The sequence below is a fragment of the Nilaparvata lugens genome, chromosome 4, assembly GCF_014356525.2.
Source record: "Nilaparvata lugens isolate BPH chromosome 4, ASM1435652v1, whole genome shotgun sequence".
In the NCBI taxonomy this organism is placed as follows: domain Eukaryota; kingdom Metazoa; phylum Arthropoda; class Insecta; order Hemiptera; family Delphacidae; genus Nilaparvata; species Nilaparvata lugens.
In genome coordinates this window covers 74,904,920-74,930,839 of record NC_052507.1, presented here as the reverse complement: position 1 = coordinate 74,930,839, position 25,920 = coordinate 74,904,920, and the positions used below count along the sequence as shown (strand labels likewise).

The 25,920-nt window shown below is 35.8% G+C and overlaps 1 protein-coding gene across 1 annotated transcript in view; it reads right to left on the bottom strand.

The window, feature by feature from the left end:
• LOC111044551 (regulator of G-protein signaling loco) overlaps window positions 1-25,920 on the bottom strand; it is an 86,637-nt gene that overhangs the window by 11,532 nt on the left and 49,185 nt on the right. Inside the window, exons 3-10 of the mRNA XM_039427102.1 lie at window positions 22,353-22,439; window positions 18,777-18,998; window positions 11,432-11,635; window positions 8,589-8,951; window positions 4,897-5,094; window positions 4,322-4,415; window positions 2,180-2,337; window positions 893-976 (exon numbers count right to left, since the gene is read on the bottom strand). Coding sequence (XP_039283036.1) covers window positions 893-976; window positions 2,180-2,337; window positions 4,322-4,415; window positions 4,897-5,094; window positions 8,589-8,951; window positions 11,432-11,635; window positions 18,777-18,998; window positions 22,353-22,439 — 1,410 coding nt within the window. The remainder of the gene's footprint in view (window positions 1-892; window positions 977-2,179; window positions 2,338-4,321; window positions 4,416-4,896; window positions 5,095-8,588; window positions 8,952-11,431; window positions 11,636-18,776; window positions 18,999-22,352; window positions 22,440-25,920) is intronic.

The following is a 25,920-nucleotide window of genomic DNA, read 5'->3' as shown; positions in this document are numbered from 1 at the left end:
CTAATCTTCTAAATTTTAAAAACGGCTGAATTGATTCATATGAAACTTTCAGGACATGAAGTTGACAATCTAGCGATGACATCTGATCTAACATCTTTGTTCTAACGTAATTCGTAAACAAAATCGCAAATTGACTCAGTTAACAATGGCGAGTCCGCTTGAGAAATGCACTGTTGAAGAACAACGGATCAGATTTGACTGTCTGTCGTTTTAAATCTGGTTCATAGTGGTGGGTCCATGTTTCATCACAGTTTACAATTCTTTTGAAAAAACATTATCTTTCAGTCGCATACAGATTTTTCTGTGTGGGTTTCTTTGTGAGCGTCCGTGAGTTGTCTAGGCACCCATCTTGCACAAGTTTTGTTGTGAATAATGTTATGGACAGTTCCAAAACTCGCGTTTACTTTTTCACTTTTAATTCAACAGTGATGCTCCTATTGTCCCGAATTAACGAATAAATTCCAGATTCGAGAGAGGAAGTCCCAACTTTGATTGGTCGTCCACTGCGTTAATTGTCACAAACTTTTGTACTGTCACTTTGAAACTGTTCCACCCATTTGTAAACGTTTAAACGATTCAAACAATGGTTTTTTCAACATTCTTTTGTGGATTTCTCCTACCTTTCTCACCTTCTGCGACTAAAAATCTGATTACAGCACGTTGTTCTTTCACGGTGCAATTCTCAAGCGGACTCGCCATTGTTAACTGAGTCAATTTTCGATTATGTTTACGAAATACGGTGGAACAACTGATCACATGTCATCACAAGGGTGCCAACTTCATGTCCTGAGTTTCAACATGATGTAACAATATATTATGAAGAATTGTGTCGCAAACTGTAAGTTAATAACAACATTTTCTTGAAGATGAATATTGAAAATACAGTACTCACCCTTCCTCTCTCGAGAAAAGCCGAGTCCCTCCTCAAGAACCTACTTACAAGTCCCGACGAGTTCTCTGAACCCCAATCTTCCGACTGTAACAAAAAACATTTTAAATTAGTTCAGAAAATTAAATTTGAGTTAATTTTTTACTTTCCTTGCCCTATTAACTTAGGTAAGGAAAGTATTGCTTTCCAAAAAAATTAAGGTACGCCAATTTCTGAATTTCTATACGTTTCAAGGTCCCCTGAGTCCAAAAAAATGGGTTTTGGTATTGGTCTGTATGCGTGTGTGTATGAGTGTATGTATGTCTGTGTACACGATATCTCATCTCCAAATTAACGGAATGACTTGAAATTTGGAACTTGATGTCCTTATACTATAAGGATCCGACACGAACAATTTCGATCAAATGCAATTCAACATGGCGGCTAAAATTATGTCAAAAACAGGGTTTTTCGCGATTTTCTCAAAAACGGTACCAAAGATTTTAATCATAAATCTAAAGGTATCCTTTTTTATACCTGATATACCCTTTTATTTTTATACCTGATATAGTCATTGATAAGCTCTATAAACTGCCACCAAGTCCTATATCTGTAGAAATTTCAGGAGCTCCGCTCCATCTACGCAAAGTTTGATTTTAGATTTCCAATATTCAGGCTTCAGATAAATTTTTAACGAAGTGGAAAAGATCATTCACTGGTGAGTAATTTTATTTTATTTCTCAAGTTATAGATCCATAAATAAATAAGTTAATGCATGAATAAATATATAAGTTAATTCTGATTTCGAGCTATGAAGTTTACACCAAAAATGTGTTGTGACAGTATCTGAAAAGTTGTTTCAACTTTGCGAATGAATAATATAATACAAAGTAATCTACCCCTATAGTGAGGTCCACATTATAATGGCAGTGAAGAAAGATAGCAGATCAACGTTGCCGATCCTCTGTCTTGTCAATGCCTTCTAGAGCAGATGATACAGGTTTATTGGTGTAATATTAACTGTTAATTCTCATTAAAAATGACCAATTATTTCTTATTAAGCAAGGAATTATATTTTTCAATAATTTAATAATGAATTTTCATGATTAAGATGAAATATTCTGTTAATTATTATTAATTCTACATTGTTAAAATACGATCTGGCAACAGAGCAAAGCGTTAAAGAGATAGCGCTATCCGCTTTGCTGAATGATAGACAAGGATAGCAATACCATTTCTAATTAAACACTGCCATTATAACGTGGACCTGACTATAGTGAGACTGCTACAGGACACATAATATCACCTTACCCTTAGCGAGCCTTGGTCAGAGGCCGTCCGTCGAGTGGTGCCTTCCGACTTGCCTTGGAGCAGCTCCTCGAAAACACGGTTTGTGATCTCGTCCAGTGTGGCGGCCGACTTCACTTTGCCATGCGACGGCGGTGGTCCACATTCACTAGCGTGCCAGCCTGCAAACACATGAAATTAGATATAAACAATAGTTCAAATTGGAAAATGAAAACAATAATTCACACACGCTTTGATAAAATCATCCTTGATTCTAGTCACGTCAGAGTTTTAGCATTTCTTAAGATACAAACACACTGAAAGCGGAGCGAAGCGTGGCGTGATCAGAGCGTTCATGATACACACAGGAAGCGTCAAGGGCCAAGCGTCAAGGGCCTAGAAAATGGCGTTGTCCAAGTTTGCACAGACATTACTTTGTGAGAATAATTACTTAAAGTATTGGATATTAGCTAATACTCAGTGTGTTCAGCACGGAGGAGAAATATGAACCAAATTTCCCCCACAACATTAACTAGATGGTGAGAGAATTGATGAATTTTCAAAATTTCGTGGAAATATGAATGAAATGGATTAGAATAGTCTTAATTTTGATTTCAAAGTGAAATAGATGAGTTTTCTCTTTTAAATAATCAAATAATACACATTACAGAGGAATTTGGGCAAACATTAAATAAACTAGTGTACTAGATGGTGGGAAAATGAAGTAGAACAAGTGCATTATTATGTAGAAGAGTAGACCACTAGTATGTACATTAGTAGGGCATTCGCATTTTGACGCTCCGCTTGTAGATGCTCCAAAAAACGAACCAGCTTGTTCCAAAGTTTGACGCCACATTCCGCTCCGCGAGTAGACGCTTCCAGTGTGTTGCAGCTCATTACTTAACATGATATTGTTCACGACGCTCCTCAATGTCACGCCACGCTCCGCTTTCAGTGTGGTTGTACCCTAATTGATAACATCAATTGTGACCAATCAACCGATGCTGGCAGTTTCAAGTGAATCTGAATAAATGTGTTTGCTCAGAAAATTAAACAAAATGTTATAAAGTGGAAGAAACAAACCTATTTTCTGGATTAGTATATGAGTCAACACTTGGGGAAGGAAGAGTGACTGTTGGTCCTCCCTTAAATTATAAAATAAAAATAATTGGGTATAATTTAATCAACAAATTTATTATTATTACTAGAATGTAACCCGTGCTCCGCAAGGTTCTAATTTGAAACTTGACAAACTGAAAACTTTACCTACTGAATAATTTAAAATAGGCCTAAAACCTCCTCGGTAAATTAAGAATCTATATGCAAAAGTTTAAGTTAGTCAGTCCAGTACTTCAAACGTGATGATGCGTCATTCGTTGAATTCGTTCCATCCCGTAAGCCTATTCTTCTCGTATCATAGATAAGTCGAAAAAAGGACACAAGTATAAATTATGTATGCCATAGATAGAATCAATAAGCACGAAAGGAGAAAATCATAAATAGGAAAGTAAGTTTTAGGAAAAATTGTAAATAGATTCCAACCGACGATTTCAAAAGAACAGTTGATAGAATATCAATGTATATGCCCTATGAAAATTCATGTCTCATGAATGGAATTTGAACATTAATTCTGAAAAATCTAGAAGGAAATTTGAAATTTGGGCTTCGAGGTGCACAAGATTGATATTCTTAGAATCGATGTGCATAATTTGGAGATCTAAGTCATTCCCGTTTTTCCGGTATGCAATCCACAAGTTGACATGTTTTGATGCGAACAAACACAACCCTACTCTCTCTTATTATACAGATGAATAATCAATGATACGATGTAATGATGTAAATCTAGAGAGATGAGTTCGTATGTAATAAGTATTCTATTTATATTTTTGGTCAACCAATAAAACTCGATTGAAAAAACCGTAGCATTAATCGAATATTTTTGTCCAATACTCTGCTCTGTATTTCTGATTGAGGAATGAATATAAAATAATAATTCATCATTTTCTACTAGTAATTATTGTGAAAACTGTTTTATTGATGTTAGAAATTGAGTTCTAATCGCCTGCAAGTATGTAAGTGTAGCTAATATTGTAAAGTTTAGCAGTGAGGTAAGCAAACTGTGGATTTATTTTTGAAAGATGAATTATGTTTCAGGACATTACTTACATTCGGTTGGTGTACTCCGTGTTAAAACCTGAAGCCGTTGGTTATCTACAGTAACTACAGACACACTTGGTTCCACAACCTCGTTTTCGCTCATCTGAAAATTAAACAAGTATCCTATTATTTTCAAGTCCGAAACAACGCGATCTTATGCATCTATCTAATATGCCCATCAGAAAAATGTTCATGTAGGTTAATACCAATTGAATACCCATACATAAATTTATTTCAACATAAATTATTTCTTGAACTTTTTAAAGTAGCCTATTTTATGTTTTATATTGTATTCTACATTTTTCTTTTATAAACATTTTGATAAGTAATAATCGAATATTTATGAAAAACAATATGGGTTCCTTGGGAAATTTTGTTGAAAATAGACCAAGTTGGTAAATGGGGAATCTTTCAACAACTAAACGAAATGTTTTGTGAAAAAAATAATTAATTTCATAAACCATAAAAAATCAACACAAAGATTAAAAATAGCCACAACGGTAAAGGTAAAAAGAATATGGTTGTTTGAAATTCATGCAAGGAGCAATAGATAAATGAATTTGCCTAAATTATCTAGTACTTACCAAGCACAACGTGACCATTTCTAATCTATAATTATATTTTTGTAGTATTGGCCTCAGTACTTGAGCTAGAGACTCGTTGACTTTTGACTTGACTTTGACGGTTTTTCTATTAGGAAGATCAAGTTGAAAGACAATCAGGTTTTCCACCCGCACTTCTTGACCACCCAATGTTGTCGCATCTTCATCCAATATTAATGGCTGAAACAAAACAATGGAAATAGAATTTTAATGAAAAAATCATTTCGTTATGGAAGAAAATTAAGTTGGAAGTGTTAAATCATTGAAAAGTAAGGCTCAGTTCACACTTACGCTCATCAATCATCAATCGCTCTGCTGGAGTGACGTTCGGTTGCGGAGCAGAGCGAAAGTCTGTACGCACCTTTAGGCTTAACTCACACGCGACTCAGGTCGAGAAGAGACTCGACTCTAGTCGAGAGCATGTGTTTTCAAATGGTGTCGTCGCGGAGACTAGAATCGACTGGTCTGAGTGTCACCATTTGGAAACACATGCTCTCCACTAGAGTCGAGTCTCTTCTCGACCTGAGTTGCGTAAGTGTGAGTTAAGCCTAAGATTCATCTGAATGAAGTTTTTGAAGCACAAAAGTGGGCAATCAAAGTGCTGGTAAAACAGTGAATGAAGAGTGTCAACCTCTTTGAATAACCTCGAAAGGATCTCTTATTTCAAAGATCCTTCCTCAACTTCAAGTTCTAATGGTATAATTCATTCTCACTCGGCCGGGCTGAATGGGAATAGTTCAATTCGAATTCGTTTTTTTTCAAATCCCATTGCAATCTAGTCTAAAAAGACTAATGAGCAATTTTTTCTTAATATAATAATGGGTTAAATATTAATAAGATAGGTACTTCTCAGCAGGACTACTACTTCTAGCAACTAACTTGCAATTAACAATAGATAATAATAGTAATATATATAAATATATAAATAAAGTATCATGTATTATAATATACACATTCACACTATCAACACTGCTCTGCTTTTGACATTTTCACTCCACAACACCACACAACTCGAAGGTTTGGTCCGATTCAATCTGCGCAGCATATGTGTGTTGTCAAGTAGCTGAGCGACTTCTTCATTTTCACGACGTTGGATCCTGTCTGCATGCTTGCGTGCGAAGCGCCCAATCTCTGTTGCAACGAACTCCACCTCCAGGTCTCTGTGAATGTCGGCGTTTCGGCTGAATCTTGGAGCATCGACGATGTTCCTCAAAACTTTGTTCTGAAATCGTTGATTACATCGACGTTGCTCTTGCTGGCACAGCCCCAGACTTGGATTCCATACATCCATATTGGTTTCAGGATTTGCTTGTAGATGAGGATCTTGTTGTAAGTTGAAAGAGCAGAATTCCGGCCTATCAACCAGTATATTTTTCTATATCTGATACCTAGTTCTTGTCTCTTCTTCTTCACATGTACTTTCCAACGCAACCTTGCATCCATAGTCATGCCTAGGTATTTGGCCTCGTTAGCAAATGGAACAGGTTTCCCATTGATGGCTAGGGGAATTTGCTCACATTTTCTGTTTGTGAAGTTGACTTGGACAGACTTGGTCTCATTCACCTTGATTTTCCACAGTTTAGCCCAACTGGAGATTTCATCAGCAGCATCTTGAAGTTTCCTCAAAGATTCCTGACTGTTGTCGCCCAGAGTTAGTACAGCCGTGTCATCAGCAAATGTTGCCACTGTATCATTTTCCAACTCAGGTAGATCGCTAGTAAACAGTATATATAGAATTGGCCCAAGAACACTACCTTGAGGTACACCTGCTCCAATTTCTTTTAGCTCTGAATAGTCTTCCTGCTTGACTCTGAAATATCTTCCCACTAAATATGACTCCAATATTTCAGTGTATTCAATTGGAAGCATAGTTCTCAATTTTGCTAATAGGCCTCTATGCCACACCTTATCAAATGCTTGGGCAACATTCAGGAATACTGCACTACAAATTTTCTTCTCTTCAAGAGCCATCTCAATTAAATTGGTGATTCTGTGGACTTGCTCTATGGTGGTGTGTTTCTCTCTATATCCAAATTGATGTTTTGGTATCAACTTCTTACTCTCTATAATTGGCTTTAATCTTTTCAATTCGAATTCGTGAGAATGATATTATCATCGTTGTCTGCGAATTCAGCTGAAAGGTGACAATTAACGACAGGACAAATGTGTTGAACATGTGTGTGCACACATGCTTGTCATGCATGCTGTGTCATCAGCAAAAGACAAAAGAGCATCAGCAAATTTTTTTAGGTTGGGTTCTTGTATCTTCTATTTTTTGTTCTCTATATTTTATAAGCTGCTTTAATTTGAGATTAAAATATTTTTGTATCATTATGATTTTTGTAATTATATCCATTGAAGATCACCTCTTGTTATCAATGTTTGTCTGGATATGCAGGACTCTGTATGTCTCTTAAAATTTATTGTTCATGCTATCAATACCATTTTTTTTCAATACCATGTATATGTTTTCAATACTAAAGGAATTAAAGGTCGGCAGCATTAAGTGATTTCCTCATCCTTAGAAGGTGCTTTTTTATGTTCATTTATTCTACCTTATTACACATTTATTATATTGTTTTATTATTTGTTGTAAAAATGTTCAACTGTTATTGTTACTATAATGCAGTTCACGGAACTGATTCCACACACCCATGCCCGATTGCCGAGTCGTCACATAAAGTTAAAACCAGGCATTTAACTTATTTATGAAGCCATAACTCCACTTTTCGTTGCACAGACGTCAAAGTAAACTATAGCTCACATAAAACTAAAAATGCCTGATTAGACACATGTTTCTGTTGCACAGTCGTTAGAAAGAGCTTATTTATGTCTCCAATAGCTAAAAACGGTCAGTTAAGTTATGGGCCCGAAGTCGTGCTGTTAAATCCAATATCAACTCCAGCCAAATGCATTTTAGAGATTGTGATAGGTTTTTTGAAAGATGTTCACGAAAAACCATCTGTATATAAGTAAATTATTTTTTCTCTCCCTATGTTTTTTTGAGTTGTTTATAACCTCCAAATCGCTAAATATGGTGAGAAATCTCGCCAAAAGCCAAGAGTCGCCATATTGTTTATCAATTTTATGTGAGGTCTTTTAGGTCTGTTCACAGTGATGTCGATTGAAACTTTCCCCGATGCCAACACATTGGTTGGATAGAATCATGTACGGAAATGTACGGGAAAAAGTGAACAGAGCTGCAGTGTGACTTATTTGTGATGCTAATTCGAGATATAGCTAAATGGGCTTCGGCAAACGACTGTGTAACGACCAGATATTTATGACAGTGATTTTAAACCATGTCTCACATAGCTATGTTTGATTTTATGTAACGACTCTGCAACCGGGCACTAGACTTATTGTCTTTGTGAGAAATATTCACTATTTAGTCTATATTTTGTCTCTGCTGCTTTATTTACTTATTTTGTGAATAAAGATTATTTGATTTGAATTGGTTGTTTATTTCAGGGTAGAAGCTGCTGTCAAACAGATGTTTTTCGTTTGAAGCCTTTCGCTTGAATATCTTTTTCGTTCGAAGACATGCCGTTCACACATGCTCGACACACTTGTCCTGTCGTTACCTGTCCACCCTGATGAGAAATACACCTGACATTTTTCCTATTGATATCTGTAATGACAATAATATTGTAGCATTGATTTGATCATGTTACCTTGTCAGAGTGCGCCAGAAAGACCTGGAAGTGCGCATAGCCAAGCGCACGCTTCTCCAGCAGCCGCTGCACCAGCTGGCGAACAGTCTGCGGCGGCCGAATCTGCACGACTGTAGTCGCGCCGTCAGGCAACACGACGCGACACAGCGAGCCGCTGTTCAGCGCCAGGTCCCAGCTGGCGAGCGACGAGCGACTGCTGCGGCGACTGCTCAGCGACACCGACGACTCTGCATCCACGTCATCGCCTGTTGCCGTCGCCGCCCCAGCGACTCGGTCGCGCGACTTGCATCGCGACTTGCGCGACCATGGTTTGAACGATTTGCGTCGCGAGCGCTCCTCAGCGTCACTGCGGCTCTTTTTCAACTGCACACGACAGTAAAAAAAATCAAAATCATTTATTTGCCAATTATAAAGATAACAATAATAAATAAAACAAATAATTCATACTTATACAGAATAAAAATAAAATTTAAACTTAAATTTTTAACTGGCGTTGCCAGCAAAACCCAAGTTTGTGTGTTAGCAACGAGTACCAAAAGATGTCATTTAATTTAACATGAACATAAAAGATAATAATAATAATGATACTGAGGGTGATGCCCACATAAGCTCGCAGGCTTGTGCATGTGTAATGAGTGAGAGGGATAATGATGAGAGATGACGACTACTTTTTAGGTAGTCGGGACCAATGGCTTATCGTCCCCTCAGAAAGATGATTAAACATTTTATTTAAATAGTAGTAATAATAAATAATAATAATTGTAGTTATATCGTTCATTCTATTAATATTTATTCATGTAGAATACAATTATATTGAACACTATATACGCTAAATTCAAGTTTATATATTACTCTGATTAAGCTGATTTTACGACTCACACTGGCACACAAGGAAACTTCCTTTTGCCGGTGTTTTTGCCTAACCTACGGTACTGTATTCATGTGAGCATAAATTGAATCTTAATTTCAACTATTATTTATAATATCATTTCGTTATTATTTCTAATTAAATTAACATTTCCTTAATTTTCATGTATGTATTTTAGTTGAGTGCAGTAGCATATACTTTTGTAAAGCTTTTTTGTTTTTGGCAAATAAATTCATTCATTTCTTTCTCATACCTACATAAATTCAAATTCAAACTGCCGAACAACTAATAACAAATAATTAATTATTGTGTAAGACAATCTTTTCTTTTCATCTTTATTTTTCTCTATCAGTTCCTACTTTCAAATCAACGCCTTATTAAGGTTTAATATGTTATTGAAATTCGATGATTGCGAAAATATATTTTTACTTTTCTTTTGTTTTCTCGGCGAAATCTTTCTATACCATTCTATGAAAATAATTACTGACCCAAGTGTAATTTGCTGTAAGAGTTTCATATTGTATTTTATACTATAAATGAATGTAACACTGCAGAATAACAATATATTTAAATGACACTTGCTGAAAAGCCTACAGGTATAGCAGAACCAAATTTTTTATCACTTCCAATAATATTGGAAAATTGCTTATAGTCAGAATTAATTAAATATGATGACTTTTATTACTACTCATACATTGATGATCACAATATCATTCTCAACTCATTATGAATGATTGGAAAAGGAAGAACAGGCTTAAAGCACAAAACTGTTCCTCTCCCAAATTTGGCATAGAAATTGTCCAAAAATAGGTTATGTTCATCACTTCATCAGTTTTGTTCAATTTATTGAGTCCAAAATATATAGAAACTAGAAATTTAGAGTTTACATAAGTTTAAAACCAAACTAAATCAAAATATTTCACCCATACTATTATTCATTTTTGTAAATGAAGAAGCCAAATTATATTACAATGAGTACTTAAGAGGCCTAATTAATTACTGTATTCAGTTAAATAAGCGATTTTTATTTCCTGCTTTCCACACATTTATTTTATAGGTAGTTATGATGTAATAAAAGGACGAATTAAGCAGAAAAACCGCAACACAAGAAGGAAAATATTCTGAATTCGTCCACGTCATACTTGAAGTATTTTAGATTTAAAATACAGCGGATATTGTGGTAGCAAATCACAGAAATAAATATTTCGTCCTGAAATAATACAAAACCATAAACGTCAAATGTGCCCGAATACAAATTCGGTTAAATCAATAAATTTGATTTATTTACAGATGGAAATTACTGTGATATTGCAATTATTCAAATGCTAATGAATTAATTATTATTAAACGAAAATCCAAATTAAATGCTGTAATTCACCCCGAAGTCTTCTGCTACTGCAAATATTGACAACAGCGTAGAAAGCTAGGTGGAAAATCGATGAGCGCTACTGTTCAAAAATTATTTGTCAGCCCAGGAATCGAGCCCAGTACCTCCTAATTGCCGGTCAGGAATGCTTACCCTTACACCAAACTGACAATATCTGGATTACAGCATTTAATTTGGATTTTCGTTTAATAATAATTAATTCATTAGCATTTGAGTAATTGCAATATCACAGTAATTTCCTTCTGTAGACTGGCTGGCCGCTGAGGCTTCGTATAAAATGAGACGCTGCTATTAGGAGGTACTGGGTTCGATTCCCGGACTGACAAATAATTTTTGAATAGTAGCGCTCATCGAATTTTCATCTAGCTGCTTACCCTGTTGTCAATATTTGCAGTAGTAGAAATCTTCGGGGTGAATTAAGCATTTAATTTGGATTTTCGTTTAATAATAATAATTTGACAGTGAAAGTGTGGGAGCATGCAGGTGAAACCCAAAAAATTATTTTGTGAAATATATTGTGAATAGGTGGTTCTGTTTATTCAAGGTTTTGAAAACTTAAAGAGTATGTAGTAGTTTTACAAAGGTTACCTTTGTATGCAATTGCTGCGGTGAACTATTGCTAGATGACTTAGAATGATTACTGTGGTGGAGTTCCAAGGCGGCATCAATTTTCCCATGAAACGGAAGTTTCTCTCCTGTTGTCTCTCTCAATGAACATTCCTGATAGAGGTCGGATTTGATGAATCGTGGATAGCTGTCGAACTTCATAAGGTTGAATATCTGCTTCTGAGCCTGCAAAACAATCATTTTTGCTTTCAAAATACAATAAAGTCTCGCTCTTCAAGCTTGATAATCAATGGAAAGAGTCAGCTATCATTGTAGGCAACTTCAGAAAAGTAAAGCTTCGAAAAATGATTTTGTGCACATAATGGAATTTCGATCGATACCGACCGTTGGGCAATCACTATTATACAGAGTGTTTGAAAAAAACTCCCTAGTTTTAATACGTCATAGAATCTGTACAAAATGATATACACTATTCTAGTTTGTGGTGTTTGATTCAGCAACTGTTTAAGTTTTGTCCCCCCTGTAGTTAGCAGACCTGCTTGACCTTGAGACGGCGCCAGGGAACAGTTCCCTCAGTTGAGTTCGGGCTTTCCAGGAAGAGCTGGCCAAATTGCTTGCCACCACGAAGCCCGGACTTAAACCCTTTGGACCTTTTCTTTTTGGGGACACATTAAAAATGTTGTGTACAGCGAAAAATCCGAGACATGAACCATTTAAGGGAAAGAATCATCACGGTGGTTGGGACAGTTACACCTGATATGTTGGTGAATACATGGCGAGAACTTGAATATCGTCTCGACGTGTACAGGGTAACAAATGGATTCCATGTTGAAGTGTACTGAATTTAAACAAAACTTGAAGGTTCTCTCTTTCATTGTATGTACTTGTTGATGTAGTTTCCCATCAATTTACACATTAAATTTATACCTAAAACTAGGGAGATGTTTTTCAAACACTCTGTATGTTCGAACAAATGATTATGGTTTCGATACATTTGATCAAAATTGGTGAACCGACCATCAGTTTTATCGGAAAAGAAAGCATTAATAAAAAAAATAACTTACAAAGGGTAAATATAATAGATATCTAGAGATGAAATATAAGCAGCAGAAAGACTTAATCAACGACTTGATGGGGAAACAGTTTCTAGTCTCATCAAAATAAGTAGAATGCTGACTACTGACTACTACGAAAAAAACGGAATTTTCTCGAAAATGTTTGATTTTACAGAGTTTTACAATAAGAAGTAGGTATAGATTGTAATTGGAATTATACTGCATTTCTTTATTGAACTGTTGCCCGGTTACTAGGACACAATAAATCTATAACCATTAAACCTATATATTTCAATATATATTTATTTAATGGTCCACTAGACTCAATAAATGTCCTAGAAACTGAGTCTGTAAGAGTAAGTTAATTTTCAAGTTAGTTTCCTCTAAGTGTAAGTAAGGGTGTGACCACAATGAATGCATAATTATGTATATGTGCAAGTGCTAGTCAGATCATGCATGAGCCAAAAAAACAAAATCAGCAAAGAGCCATTGAAACAAGATGTGACTTGCTTGTAGCTGCTCCAAACTGAACGCAACCAGCAAGTGCACGCATTCAAAGTGAGTGTTCCTATTGCTATTTCAAAGTTTTGTTTTTCATCTGTACGCTTGGTCATGCAAGATAGGGCCCTGTTCCATAAAACTTATAAGCCACGTAATACAGGAGAATCACTAGAATAACACTGCAAGAACTAAACAAGGTTTTACTGAAAGCTAAGGATGGAAAGGCACCAGGGGACGATCGTATAGCTTATGAATTCTACAAAAACGCGCCGGAAAATTACAAGAGAAAACTGGTTAATGTGTTTAATAGAATATTAGAGAAGGGAGTCGTTCCAGAAGCATTCAAAAGCTCAATAATATTCCCAATTCATAAGAAAGGTGATAGAAACGAACCATCGAATTATAGAGGAATATCGTTTGGGAATGCCATAGGAAAATTGTTTGCAGGTGTGCTACTGCTACGACTTGAGGCTTGGAATTTAGAGAACAATGTGCTGGGCGAATTTCAGGCTGGTTTCCGGCGGTCCTACTCCACAGTAGACAATATATTTAATCTTGTCAGCATTGCTAAAATCAAGTGCAGAATCAGGAGACAGAAACTGTATGCCTTTTTCGTCGACCTCAGTGCCGCGTTCGACCGAATAGACAGATACTCTCTCTTCTATAAATTATCCACAATCGGAATATCATCAAAGATCATCAGAGTATGAGAAGTATGTATGAAGGGACACGTTCTAGAGTTTGGGGACAGGAGGGTCTGACGGAAGCATTCGAGACATGTACAGGCGTGAAACAAGGCTGCTTGGTGAGCCCACTTCTGTTCTCTCTTTTCATTAACGATATAGAGGAGTATCTGGAGGGAGGTGTTAATGTAGGAGAGACACGAATAAAGCTGCTTGCCTATGCAGACGATATTGTGCTGCTAGCGCCTGATCAATGGACTCTCAGTAACATGATTAGAGGTCTAGAGGAATATTGTAAACTGTGGGGTCTACAAGTTAATTTGGGAAAGTCTAAGATTATGGTTTTCAGGAATGGAGGAAAAGTGAAAAGCTCAGAAAAATGGTACTTCAATGGTGAGCAGGTTGAGGTAGTAGACCACTATAAATATTTGGGAATGGTATTGACATCTAGGCTATCTTGGACTAGACATCTCAAGGAAAGGTCTAACACAGCAATAGCAGCTTTAGGTTCTTGTGGCACAATAATCTTCAATGATAAGATTGGGTTTGCTGCGAAAAAACGAATTTTCCAGACGGTGACTCGAGCTATGCTTTGCTATGGAGCACAGATTTGGGGGACAAGAATCTATGATATTGTAGAGAAAGTTCAAAGGACATTCGTTAAGAGAGTATTTTGTTTGCCCATGAATGCGCCAAATTATATTCTGTCCCTCGAAACTGGAATGCCAAGTTTGTTCACCTACACTTTGAAGCAGCACCTCAAGTATATTCAGCAAGTACTGGCAATGCCTGAACACCGATATCCTCGATTGTTGCTGAAGGAGATCATCGATAAAAATCTATATCTGGTACATGAATGGCAGGATCTCAATGAACAACTTCACATCCGTTTGGAGCCAGAAGGAATTGGAGACATTAATGTTGAAGAGTTGATCACCTTGGTGGAGCGGCAGCTGAGAAGTCAGTGTCATGAGAGGGCGCAGAATTCGCGGAGACTAGTACTCTTTCCAAGATTGCTGAAATTCAGTGAATATCTGGAGGGGGCTGAAGACTTTGCATCGGTCAAGTGGCTCTTCAAGGCAAGAACTGAACAAATTCGTCTCAACAGATATTCATTTGTGACCAGCAGCCAGCTCTGCTCTCTATGCAACGCCCGGAAAGAAGAGGACATTTTACACTTTTTGGGAGAATGTGCGGTGTTGGCGGAGATCAGATGGAGATATTCCGGAGAAGGGTGCTATCGGCTGACGAGCTTCTGCCCTACCTGAACGGTGAAGCATGGAGGATTTTGAGTGCATATTGTGGACGGGCGTGGAGCTATCGATTCACTTTGGTGAGTGAGTTTAATTATTGAGTGGAGAACTTTTTACTAACCAACTTTGCCAACCTACCCAGATGTCACGCTAGTGATCCAGGGTATATAGGCCGGCGAAAAAAACAAATCAAATGAGAGGAAATGAAAGACTTTTTTGAAAAATTTATGTTAAAGAAAATTCATATGATAACATTTTATTATTCTCATGTATTTCTTTTTTTTGAATTGATGTAAATAAAGGCATTTATTATTATTATTATTATTATTATTACAGGAGAATCACCATTCCAATTACATGCTCAATATAGCCGATAAAATCAGCTGTTCTTGTATTACAGGACTTCTAAGTTTTTATGAAACAGGGGCCTGACATTCACTTGCAAACATACGTATTCAATGTTATCACATCTTCAGTTTACAAATAATCGTACAGCAAATAGTTGAACACTGAGATTGACTGAGTACTGATTGACTAATATTTTTTTGTAAAAATTGAGTTCTTTCTTTTGGAAATTAACATTTTGAAAGAAGGAAATTTTGAAGGAAAGTTTCATAAATGAATAATGTGATTTAGTAGAAAGTATGACAATAGGGACCTGTAGAAAGAGATGTGGATGGGCGGCGCCCAGCTGTTCCTGTGTGACCTGGCGCGCATGCGAGTCCACGTTGACCGGCTCAGGTGCACCCAGGCACAAGTGCTTGTCGAATATCTCCCTCGCCAGCCGCTGTCTCTCTTCATCGTCCTCCACCGAGCGATACCGTTCGCACGCCACCCAGAAGTAGATGTTCTCATGGCTGATTTCTTTCTTCAGAAATTCCTGCAACACAAAAACCGCTCTCATTGAGATCATATTGAAACAAACATAAAAATACAGGATTTACTCTTGATCAACAGAAATTGAGTTTGTAACAGCAGGCTGACAGAATATCAGGGAATATGGAACGATTTCTAGAGACCAAGGGCTCACTAGTATAGGAGGATTCAAATGGTGAATTATGTTTGTATTGAAAAAGCAAATTGAAATTCAGCAATCATGTTCAGCTATTCACAACATAAAACAACCTACAAATTACAACCAACAACTAACAACAACAGCCTATTAACAATAATACTTGCTGGTTTCTATTATTTTTCCTGCCATACGTTTTCCCCTCATACATATACATACAGTATATACTTGCTCAGTTGATCTTCACAACTGAGTATACCTGTGCTGTATAATGTCCTGCCACCAGATTGAATAAGCCAAGACAACTTGTTAACAGGATTGTCTCAAGGAATGAGTTGCCAATAGCTGAGGAGCTAAATAATGCACCAGCAAGACGGCTACAATCTAGGAGGTATCTGAGATTAGATGATCAGAATGGTCAGGATATTGGAACAATTTGGAAGGCAAGGTGGTCCACCTCATCAGTAAAGAATAAACACCTAATTGAGAATCCAAATGGAGAGGTGCCAGGGACACTGCTTGGCCGCCGGCAGTGGTGCTGTTTGAACAGGTTCCGGACATCTACTGGAAGATGCGCCCAGTCTCTTGCCTTATGGGGCTTTACATCTGACCCATACTGTGAATGTGGCGAGATACAGACAATGGAGCACATGGTTTCAAACAGCCCTCTGTTCCCATGGAGGATTGCAGGAGGTGCATGCGGCAAGTGATGTGGGGCTTAAATGGATCGAAGGAGTATTGCAGAGAATTGACATTTGAGGCAGACCCATAGAGGCCATTCCAAAATATGCAGTAATACTGCATATAGCAAATTTCCTTCAATGTACATTTTTAATGTAATTTTGTTTTGTTATTTTCTTTTAAATTATGACAAGTCACTTCTGACGCTTCCACATGCTGGCCCATAAAGCATAAGCTTATATAGTTGAACTTCAGAGGTTCTTTGAAACTATGTATATTGAACGAATCGGCTGAATACTACGGATTATACATTCAAAGGATTTTTTTTAATGTCCATGCATTTAGCCTTCATTAAAATTTAAAACCATAATTAAGCGCGAGTTTCATTAATATTTTTAGTGAGACTCCAATGCGTTATCTCTGTTTTTAAAAAGTTTTGAAATTTGGTTCAGTTTGGAACTTGGGTGTAAGTAATTTTTTAAAGGTTTTGAAACCCCCTCAAGTTATGTCCAAAAATCAAATTTATTTATTTGTCTTTTTCCCCACATTCTTCGAGAACGATTTGGCCACTAAAGCATAAAGGTTCATTACTTGATGTTCGACGACTTTTTGTTCCAATATTATAACACAAAAGTTAATCTTTCCACACAATGCATAAGTAACTATATTGAACTTATCCAATAAGTAACCTTATTGTCATTATTTATTTATTTAATCATTCAGAATTACACAACTTACAGAAAAGTACCACAGGCTTATAAGCCCAAGCTTATTTCATGATGCACATTACGATACCTATATTTCACAACAGGATGTCAAAGATTCTCAGGGTCACATTCATAAATCTGAAATGTACTTGTCCTTGTGATCACAGTCACGTTATTGTTGACAATGAAACCTTTCACTCAGCAGATGCACATTGAGTGCAAGACTATAAGATCAGTCATACGATGAAAAGGTCCTGATTTAGTTGAGAAGTAATTTGTATTGTTTAATTTATGTTACGAACAATTGTTTAACCAATATATGAATTCCCAAGTGTCATGAAAAGCTTACGAGTGACATCAAGTCTGGAAACAGGAGGTCTCTTACAATCTATTACAGACCGATTACAATTATTTTCAGGGCGTATTCATTGACGATTGTTAGATGCGTTCTTAGTCAAGTATAATAATTATATATAATTACTAATTATAATTTTATAAACATGCTTGAACTGAAATCGTCATTTACTATTTATTAACGTTGGTCAAACACGAATTGAGTCCATGCAGAGTGAAAAAGATAGCCTACTTGAGGCGTCACTTGAGAGTATCGCTTGAAGTTACTAAAAGGACTGGGTAGTGAGGTGGGTGTGTTTACAAATGGCCCCTCAATTTTTAAGCGTAGCCTACAATAAGCTTGCTTCTGAGACATAATCAAAATATCTAAAGAATATCATAGTCGGGAATAGGAATTTCCCTGTTTAAACAGAGTTGGATATTCACTTTCTAATAACTAATCACTTTCTTATCAAATATTAGGGAGAGGAACAGCTTTGGGTTTATCCAAAGGGTTGATCTTAAGGGTTTATCTTTGGGTTGATCTCTCCCAAACAGAAACAGCTTTGGGTTTATCCAAAGGGTTGATCTTAAGGGTTTATCTTTGGGTTGATCTCTCCCAAACAGAAACAGCTTTGGGTTTATCCAAAGGGTTGATCTTAAGGGTTTATCAAAGAGTTTATCTTTGGGTTGATCTCTCCAAATCATTAAGGCTGTGCAAAGGCTAAAAATAAACTTTCTATTGGTGATATTTTTCAAAGTTTTTCGATTTGTATATCATCAAGCTATCAAAATAAATAGTTTTCCCAGGGAAACATTTTTTTCCGATCATTGCTTTTTGAGATATGAGCGACTAAAGTTTAAATTTTTGGGACAGAACATTTCAAATTTGGTAAGAGATAAATCCATGAGATTTAGAGGATTAATTCTTGATGGTATTGTTGATTTATTAAAACAAAAATTTTCTGAAAATATACATTTAATGAAGCTATTCAATTTACAAAAAATAACTTTTACTTGAGTTATTTTTGGTCATTTTTGGTAAATTGAATAACTTTATCAAAAATTGATATTTTCAGAAAATTTTTGAAGGAAAGTTTCATAAATGAATAATGTGATTTAGGAGGAAGTATGACAAGACCTGTAGAAAGAGATGTGGATGGGCGGCGCCCAGCTGTTCCTGTGTGACCTGGCGGGCATGCGAGTCCACGTTGACCGGCTCAGGTGCACCCAGGCACAAGTGCTTGTCGAATATCTCCCTCGCCAGCCGCTGTCTCTCTTCATCGTCCTCCACCGAGCGATACCGTTCGCACGCCACCCAGAAGTAGATGTTCTCATGGCTGATTTCTTTCTTCAGAAATTCCTGCAACACAAAAACCGCTCTCATTGAGATCATATTGAAACAAACATAAAAATACAGGATTTACTCTTGATCAACAGAAATTGAGTTTCCTGTCGTTTGTAACAGCAGGCTGACAGAATATCAGGGAATATGGAACGATTTCTAGAGACCAAGGGCTCACTAGTATAGGAGGATTCAAATGGTGGATTATGTTTGTATTAAAAAAGCAAATTGAAATTCAGCAATCATGTTCAGCTATTCACAACATAAAACAACATACAAATTACAACTAACAACTTCAACAACAACAGCCTATTAACAATAATACTTGCTGGTTTCTATTATTTTTCCTGCCATACGTTTTCCCCTCATACCATATACATACAGTATATACTTGCTCAGTTGAACTTCACAACTGAGTATACCTGTGCTGTATAATGTCCTGCCACCAGATTGAATAAGCCAAGACAACTTGTTAACAGGATTGTCTCAAGGAATGAGTTGCCAATAGCTGAGGAGCTAAATAATGCACCAGCAAGACGGCTACAATCTAGGAGGTATCTGAGATTAGATGATCAGAATGGTCAGGATATTGGAACAATTTGGAAGGCAAGGTGGTCCACCTCATCAGTAAAGAATAAACACCTAATTGAGAATCCAAATGGAGAGGTGCCAGGGACACTGCTTGGCCGCCGGCAGTGGTGCTGTTTGAACAGGTTCCGGACATCTACTGGAAGATGCGCCCAGTCTCTTGCCTTATGGGGCTTTACATCTGACCCATACTGTGAATGTGGCGAGATACAGACAATGGAGCACATGGTTTCAAACAGCCCTCTGTTCCCATGGAGGATTGCAGGAGGTGCATGCGGCAAGTGATGTGGGGCTTAAATGGATCGAAGGAGTATTGCAGAGAATTGACATTTGAGGCAGACCCATAGAGGCCATTCCAAAATATGCAGTAATACTGCATATAGCAAATTTCCTTCAATGTACATTTTTAATGTAATTTTTGTTTTGTTATTTTCTTTTAAATTATGACAAGTCACTTCTGACGCTTCCACATGCTGGCCCATAAAGCATAAGCTTATATAGTTGTACTTCAGAGGTTCTTTGAAACTATGTATATTGAACGAATCGGCTGAATACTACGGATTATACATTCAAAGGTTTTTTTTTAATGTCCATGCATTTAGCCTTCATTAAAATTTAAAACCATAATTAAGCGCGAGTTTCATTAATATTTTTAGTGAGACTCCAATGCGTTATCTCTGTTTTTAAAAAGTTTTGAAATTTGGTTCAGTTTGGAACTTGGGTGTAAGTAATTTTTTAAAGGTTTTGAAACCCCCTCAAGTTATGTCCAAAAATCAAATTTATTTATTTGTCTTTTTCCCCACATTCTTCGAGAACGATTTGGCCACTAAAGCATAAAGGTTCATTACTTGATGTTCGAAGACTTTTGATCCAATATTATAACACAAAAGTTAATCTTTCCACACAATGCATAAGTAACTATATTGCCCTTATCCAAGAAGTAATCTTATTGTCATTATTTATTTAATCATTCAGAATTATACAACTTACAGAAAAGTACCACAGGCTTATAAGCCCAAGCTTATTTCATGATGCACATTACGATACCTATATTTCACAACAGGATGTCATAGATTCGCAGGGTCACATTCATAAATCTGGAATGTACTTGTCCTTGTGATCACAGTCACGTTATTGTTGACAATGAAACCTTTCACTCAGCAGATGCATATTGAGTGCAAGATTATAAGATCAGTCATACGATGAAAAGGTCCTGATTTAGTTGAGAAGTAATTTGTATTGTTTAATTTATGTTACGAACAATTGTTTAACCAATATATGAATTCCCAAGTGTCATGAAAAGCTTACGAGTGACATCAAGTCTGGAAACAGGAGGTCTCTTACAATCTATTACAGACCGATTACAATTATTTTCAGGGCGTATTCATTGACGATTGTTAGATGCATTCTTAGTCAAGTATAATAATTATATATAATTACTAATTATAATTTTATAAACATGCTTGAACTGAAATCGTCATTTACTATTTATTAACGTTGGTCAAACACGAATTGAGTCCATGCAAAGTGAAAAAGATAGCCTACTTGAGGCGTCACTTGAGAGTATCGCTTGAAGTTACTAAAAGGACTGGGTAGTGAGGTGGGTGTGTTTACAAATAGCCCCTCAATTTTTAAGCGTAGCCTACAATAAGCTTGCTTCTGAGACATAATCAAAATATCTAAAGAATTATCATAGTCGGGAATAGGAATTTCCCTGTTTAAACAGAGTTGGATATTCACTTTCTAATAACTAATCACTTTCTTATCAAATATTAGGGAGAGGAACAGCTTTGGGTTTATCCAAAGGGTTGATCTTAAGGGTTTATCTTTGGGTTGATCTCTCCCAAACAGAAACAGCTTTGGGTTTATCCAAAGGGTTGATCTTAAGGGTTTATCTTTGGGTTGATCTCTCCCAAACAGAAACAGCTTTGGGTTTATCCAAAGGGTTGATCTTAAGGGTTTATCAAAGAGTTTATCTTTGGGTTGATCTCTCCCAATCATTAAGGCTGTGCAAAGGCTAAAAATAAACTTTCTATTGGTGATATTTTTCAAAGTTTTTCGATTTGTATATCATCAAGCTATCAAAATAAATAGTTTTCCCAGGGAAACATTTTTTTCCGATCATTGCTTTTTGAGATATGAGCGACTAAAGTTTAAATTTTTGGGACAGAACATTTCAAATTTGGTAAGAGATAAATGCATGAGATTTAGAGGATTAATTCTTGATGGTATTGTTGATTTATTAAAACAAAAATTTTCTGAAAATATACATTTTTAATGAAGCTATTCAATTTACAAAAAATAACTTTTACTTGAGTTATTTTTGGTCATTTTTGGTAAATTGAATAACTTTATCAAAAATTGATATTTTCAGAAAATTTTTGTTTTACTAGATCAACAATAACATGAAGAATCAATCCTCTAAATATCATGGATTTATCTCTTACCGAATTTGAAATGTTCTGTCCAGAAAATTTAAACTTTAGGCGCTCGTATCTTAAAAAGTAAATGTTTTGTTGAGAAAACGTTTTTATTTTGATAGCTTGATGATATAAAAATCGAAAAACTTTGAAAATATCACCAGTAGAAAGTTTATTTTCAGCCTTTGCACAGCCTTAAAAAGGTTTTTATCGAAGGGTTTATCTTTGGGTTGATCTCTCCCAATCATTGATTTGATATTGATATTCTGGAATGAAATAAATAAACTTCAATCACAATACTCTAATACTAGCCTGTGATATTGAAATGATATTCTAGTATGCTAGTATAATTGCATCTACTCACGGCAAAGGCATGCAGACCGTCTGGATCCTCAAGCAGTTTCTCGAATGATGTCGCCCAACATGATACACCATCCTGCCGAGTGTCTTCCTGCTGAAACACACACAACAATTAATTATTACTACTATCAAATTTTCGACATCGATTCCCAAGATTCAATAAAAATACTTGAAATTATTGTCACAACCACTTATTTGTAAAAATAACGAGAGACTTGTTTAAGAGACACCACCATGATCTAGTAAACTAAAATTTGAGCAACAGGCAGCAAAATATGTTGAATCCTATTATATTAAGCGAGCAATTTCTATATATATAAATATTTATTTATTTATTTATATGGTTATGTGGTTATCTGATTATATTGGTAAACAGAACAAGAGACTATTATGAACAAGAGACCACCATGATCTTGTGAACCAAAATTTGAGCCACAGGCAGCGAAATATGTTGAATCCTATTATATTAAGCGAGCAATTTCTATATATATAAGTATTTATTTATTTATTTATACGGTTATGTGGTTATCTGATTATATTGGTAATATATACATGTTCAACGGATCTCGAAAACGGCTGTAACGATTCTCACAAAATTTGGAACATAGGTTTATGATATAAAAATTCGATTGCACTAGGTCTCATCCTTGGGAAAACTCGCTGAACGACATTGAAAGGATAATTCATCCTTGGCTGAAACAGCTGTGGATAGTAAAAGAGTGAGTGAGCGAGTGAGTATGTGAAAAATCAAAATATCGCATCCCCGAATTTCATAAGATGACATATAGCCAGCTTTGAAATATAAACACGATCATTTTATAGTATATTGTGTTCAGTTTATCAATAAATAAAAATAACGAGCGAAGCTTGGTGCCCCGATATTGAAGTCATTATATGAATGAGAATTAGCTGATCTATTGAATGAAAATACTTAGAATTATTCTTTTAGCCGCTCACTTGTTAAGATAAAAAGAAACTAGTTTCAATAATTATTACAGCACCCAGTAACTAAAATTTCAGCATCAAGCATCATCGCCGTTCACAAAACTTCTAGCTTCTAAATATTGAATTTATTATAATAATACAAATAATAATATACTAATATTATAATATTTATATAATTTATTTAATAATACTGAGGGTGATGCCCACATAAGCTCATAGGCTTGTGCGTGGGTAATGAGTGATTGATTGATTGATTGAGTACTTTATTTATGTAGATTACAATATATACTGGCTTATACACTTATATACAATAGCTATATTATACACTATACAATAGTGAGAGGGATGATGATGGAAGACGACGACTACTTTTTAGGTAATCGGGATCGGCAGCTTATCGTCTCCTCCGAAAGACGGGGTGACCGTATCTATGTGATTGTGCTGTTGTCAAAAACTTTTGCCCCGGTCAAGATTCGAACTCGGGTTCTCTTGATTATTAGACCGGCGCGTTATCACTTACACTTTGTTATTTAAAATGAGAAATTGAGATTATTGTAGCTGCTTGATTCAATTGACAACGCGTTGCTGTTATTAAAAAAACTTGAAACTTACAACTATTCTGGGCGTTCTGAGTAGACTATAGATATAGTCTCTATGTATAGAGTCTCTATGGTATCTATGATAATAGATATAGTCTCCTGTAGCACATTGAGACTCAATATCTGATTCATACTGGCAAATTTTAGAAGTATATTAGTTTAATAATTTATTTAACAAGTTATTGAATTCAAAATATGTAGATATCAGTGTATCTGATAAGAATTTGAACTGTGCTACCGCAAATTCCTCTGACTTAGTGATAAATAAAGCTTGCTTAGTTAAGATTAAAATTCACCACATGTCTTGGAAATTGGAATTCCTTCTAAGCAATGATATTTTAATAATTAATATAAGTTTCTGTTATATTAAAAATTCATAAGAATGAATTATGTTAAAAACTCATAAGAATGTGTATTCACAAATTTGTATAATGCAAATACCTCCTTGACGAAATCATCAATATTGTTCCAAATACTTGATACCAAAAATAAAAACAATAGTTGAACCCGGTTGCACAAAAAATGGTTAAATTTTAATCGTGATTAACTTTACGAGAACCAATCAGAGAATGCGTTTACGAAAAGTCGGCTTCTCTGATTGGTTCTCATGGAATTAATCACGGTTAAAATTTAACCGGCTTTTGTGCAACCGGCACTTGAATAGATAGATGAATGATTCTATTTATTTAAAGTAATACAAACATTTCTTTCCAATTTCATCAACATGGAATATAATCCCCCCATAAGTGATAGAATGATTTGATGTTGATAATAAGCGACCGAGGAAATGGAGAACAGTATCATTGTTTTGGTTCCGTTACATAATGTATTGCTTTTAATAAAAGATACGTCAATCTTCTGTTTTTCAATAAGGTTGAAATGGAAGAGATGTTGTCAGTTAGATATAGGCCCGGTTGCACAACAGCCGGTTAAATTTTAACTGTGACTAATTTCACGAGAACCAATGCGGGAAGGCGTTTTTGAAAAGACGGCTTCTCTGATTGGTTCTCGTGGAATCAATTTAACTGGCTGTTGTGCAACCGACACATAATCTTTCGTTTCACCTCAATATGGAGAAATTCAACATGTCACAGAGAAGATACAGTCCTTCTACTTTGTGAACATATCTAGTCATAGTGTAAATTGAGTTGTTTAAGGCCTGAATCAAATCCGATCTAAAGTAAAGCATTAAAGCACAGATTATTATAGAAGTTTTCTCTGCATTAAAGTTATGGAATGTTTACCGGTTTTATTGTTCGTGCGGGAATAAATAGAATAACAATGTGAATCATAGTTGGAGAGATGTGTAACGGAAAAAGGAATGGAACAGGTGAACAGGAAAGGCAGATGGTTCAGCTGTCCCAAGTTGCCAATAGAGATGAACTCGTACAGACAGTCAACATCAACACAGAAAACACGACTCCCATAGATAGAAGACCCTACACAATATTCATTAGTCACTAATAGTTCAACCAAAGCTATTTTACAAAATATTGTAGCAATTCTGTTATTTAAGAAGCATTCCTGCCACTGAAATCGTAAAAAATATTGGAAGTGATCATACTGTGATATGATTCAAATAGTGCTAGAATGTAGTTGAAATGTAGTCTACTAGTGATCCCTTGGGTTGAAGAGCTCGCTCAAGAACTGTTGTATTTTAATCTTTGAAACCTGCAACTTTTAATTAAACAGAGGTGATGAAAATTATGAAAAAAGCTAAATAATTCTTTTACAAGAATCATTTGACAGTAGGTTTCATTGGGGATCCTATTTGAATTGAAATATATTTCTGTCGCTTCAACATCTAATATTAACCAGCTGGAATCATGTGTCAGCGCGTGTGATAGCTCCCAAATAGCCTCAGCTGATGTTATGAATGAATGGAAAAACTGTAGTGATTGCAAGCAATGAATGAATCAGCTGACTGAATCATAACAATTTTTTTCTTTTACACTTTCAATGTTATTCTTATATCTTGAAAAAGGACGAAGGAGAGAGTCAATTTTGTTGCCCAACGAACTTGACCTG